The sequence below is a fragment of the Berghia stephanieae genome, chromosome 7 (assembly GCF_034508935.2).
Source record: "Berghia stephanieae isolate SIO BIC M18660-M18661 chromosome 7, UCSD_Bste_1.3, whole genome shotgun sequence".
Classification (NCBI taxonomy): Eukaryota; Metazoa; Mollusca; class Gastropoda; order Nudibranchia; family Aeolidiidae; genus Berghia; species Berghia stephanieae.
In genome coordinates, this window is record NC_088366.1 from 10,841,944 (window position 1) to 10,844,443 (window position 2,500).

Here is a 2,500-nt window from a genome sequence, read left to right on the forward strand (position 1 = left end):
TCGCTCTGTCTCTCTCTCTGTCTATCTTATTATCTATAAAATATTTCAAGTATAATTATAATCAACTTCCACAATATTGTTTCGAGCATTCACTCTCATTATAAATAGCTTTTATCAAAAAGTTAAGCACTATTGTTTCATTGTTTTTGCTTTTATAATTTATATCTATCTGTCTATCTATCTATCTATCTATCTATCTATCTATCTATCTATCTATCTATCTATCTATCTATCTATCTATCTATCTATCTATCTATCTATCTATCTATCTATCTATCTATCTATCTATTCTATCTATCTATCTATCTATCTATCTATCTATCTATCTATCTATCTATCTATCTATCTATCTATCTATCTATCTATCTATCTATCTATCTATCTATCTATCTATCTATCTATCTATCTATCTATCTATCTATCTATCTATCTATCTATCTATCTATCTATCTATCTATCTATCTATCTATCTATCTATCTATCTATCTATCTATCTATCTATCTATCTATCTATCTATCTATCTATCTATCTATCTATCTATCTATCCATTCATCCAACCATCTGTCTATCCATCCATCCATAGACAGTTAGATAGTGGATTGATGAATGGATTGATAAATAGATAAATTGACAGATAGATATATCAGTTTCTTTCTAATATCTCTCTCACCGTTTTAAATATTTCAACCTTTGATCTCGATGTGGGTTTTTGACCACCTTCCATTACAAGTTTGCTGCTTATCTTTCCACAGTTTATTTACAAAAACTTACCATTTTGCCTTTGTCGTGGTGGGTTTAAAAGGGGATCTGATTAAGTAGGATGTTTGACTAAAACTATACATTTCATGGGGGTCCCGATAGCTCAGTTGGTAGAGCACTCCCTTCACACACAAAGGGACCTAGATCGATCCTGGGTGCAGTCGAGACTTTTTCTGATCCCCTGTCCACCCAGCAGAGAATGGGTAGCTGAGTCTGTTAGATTTGGTAGAAAGTACTTTGCGGTTGACTAGCATCCTATCCAAAGGATAGCAAGCAATTGCTATTGTTTGTTTCACACTATATATAGAAACTGGGATAAACTCTGGCTCCATGGGCTGAATGGCTCTGAAGGATTATTTTAGACAATTTTCATCAAGCTTCAGTAACACACTTTATAGTCACTGGAACAACTACAAAAGACGTCTAACTTCTACGTCATGGCACAAGACCGAAGGACTAGAGCTCAGGTAGTCGCTGGTTCGGATAAGTAAGTAAGTAAGTAAGATACATTTCATTTCTGAACGAATCAGTTTTTGTCATTATTTCTATTCAATTCAGATGCGAGTATTTGACAGGACATCTCAATACACCAGAAAGATCGTCGTGGCGACCAATATAGCAGAGACTTCTATCACAATACCAGGAATTGTATATAGTAAGTGATAAGTGTGTGGCTATGTGTGGGTGGTCTTGTGGCATGACACTCACTCGTTTTCGGATCAGAAGGTCCTGGGTTCAAGCCTCGCTCGGTGCATAGTTGAGTTGAGTCATTGGAAAAGGCTCTTTACTCCCACTCTCTCACCATGTTCAGGTGTAAAATGAGTACCTGACCGTTAACAGTGTTGTCTCTGTCGAAAAAAAAAATAATTGTAATATTGCCCTAACAGGCGTTATGTCTCTTTCTACATGTTATGTGTTGCTGTTGGTCAGGGACCCTTTGCAAAGCACTTTGAGCACGTTTAGTGGATATTGTGCTATATAAAAGCTCAAGTTTTTTATTTTTTAAATTAAAGAAAAAAATTTATAAATCAAATTTTATTCTTATCAGGGATTTCAAAATCCTTTTTTAGGCCATTCTAATTTCCAAATTGAAACAGTGTCCGAAGCTGTAAAGAGGAGAAGGTAGAAATGGACTGGACAAGTCCTCAGAATGGATCCGAGTGGCATTCCCAGGATAGCCCTCAGGTGGAGCCCTCAAGGGAATAGTGCGGTTATGTGGTCTAGTGGTATGATACTCGCTTTCGGATCGGAAGGTCCTGGGTTCGAGCCTCTCGCATAGTCGATTCCTTGGAAAAGGCTCTTTACGCACATTCTCTCACCATACTCAGGTGTAAAATGAGTACCTGGTCGTTAACAGCGTTGTTTTTGTCTGAAAAATTGTAATATTGTCTAATAGGCTTCATGTCCCGTCCTACATGTTAAATGTTGCTGTTGACCAGGGACCCCTTGTAAAGCGCTTTGAGCACATTAAGTGGATATTGCGCTATATAAAGCTCCAAGCTCAAAAAAGGGAATGAGAAGACGGGGCTGCCTGCTGGAGACCTGGAGGAGGAGCATCGGAAGAGAAATGAAAGCTAGTGGATGGTCTTGGGGACAGATGACAAAAATGGCCTCCAACCGAGAAAGATGGCATTCCACCGTGTCAGCCTTATGTACTGATCAAGCACCAGGAGGATAATGTAATTTAATATAAATCTAATTTCTAATGGAAATCTATTATAAGAGATTAAAAAGAAAAGA

At 37.3% G+C, this 2,500-nt stretch overlaps 1 protein-coding gene across 1 annotated transcript in view; it reads left to right on the top strand.

The window, feature by feature from the left end:
• LOC144976677 (putative ATP-dependent RNA helicase DHX35) overlaps positions 1 to 2,500 on the top strand; it is a 129,142-nt gene that overhangs the window by 16,917 nt on the left and 109,725 nt on the right. Inside the window, exon 13 of the mRNA XM_078921014.1 lies at positions 1,319 to 1,415. Coding sequence (XP_078777140.1) covers positions 1,319 to 1,415 — 97 coding nt within the window. The remainder of the gene's footprint in view (positions 1 to 1,318; positions 1,416 to 2,500) is intronic.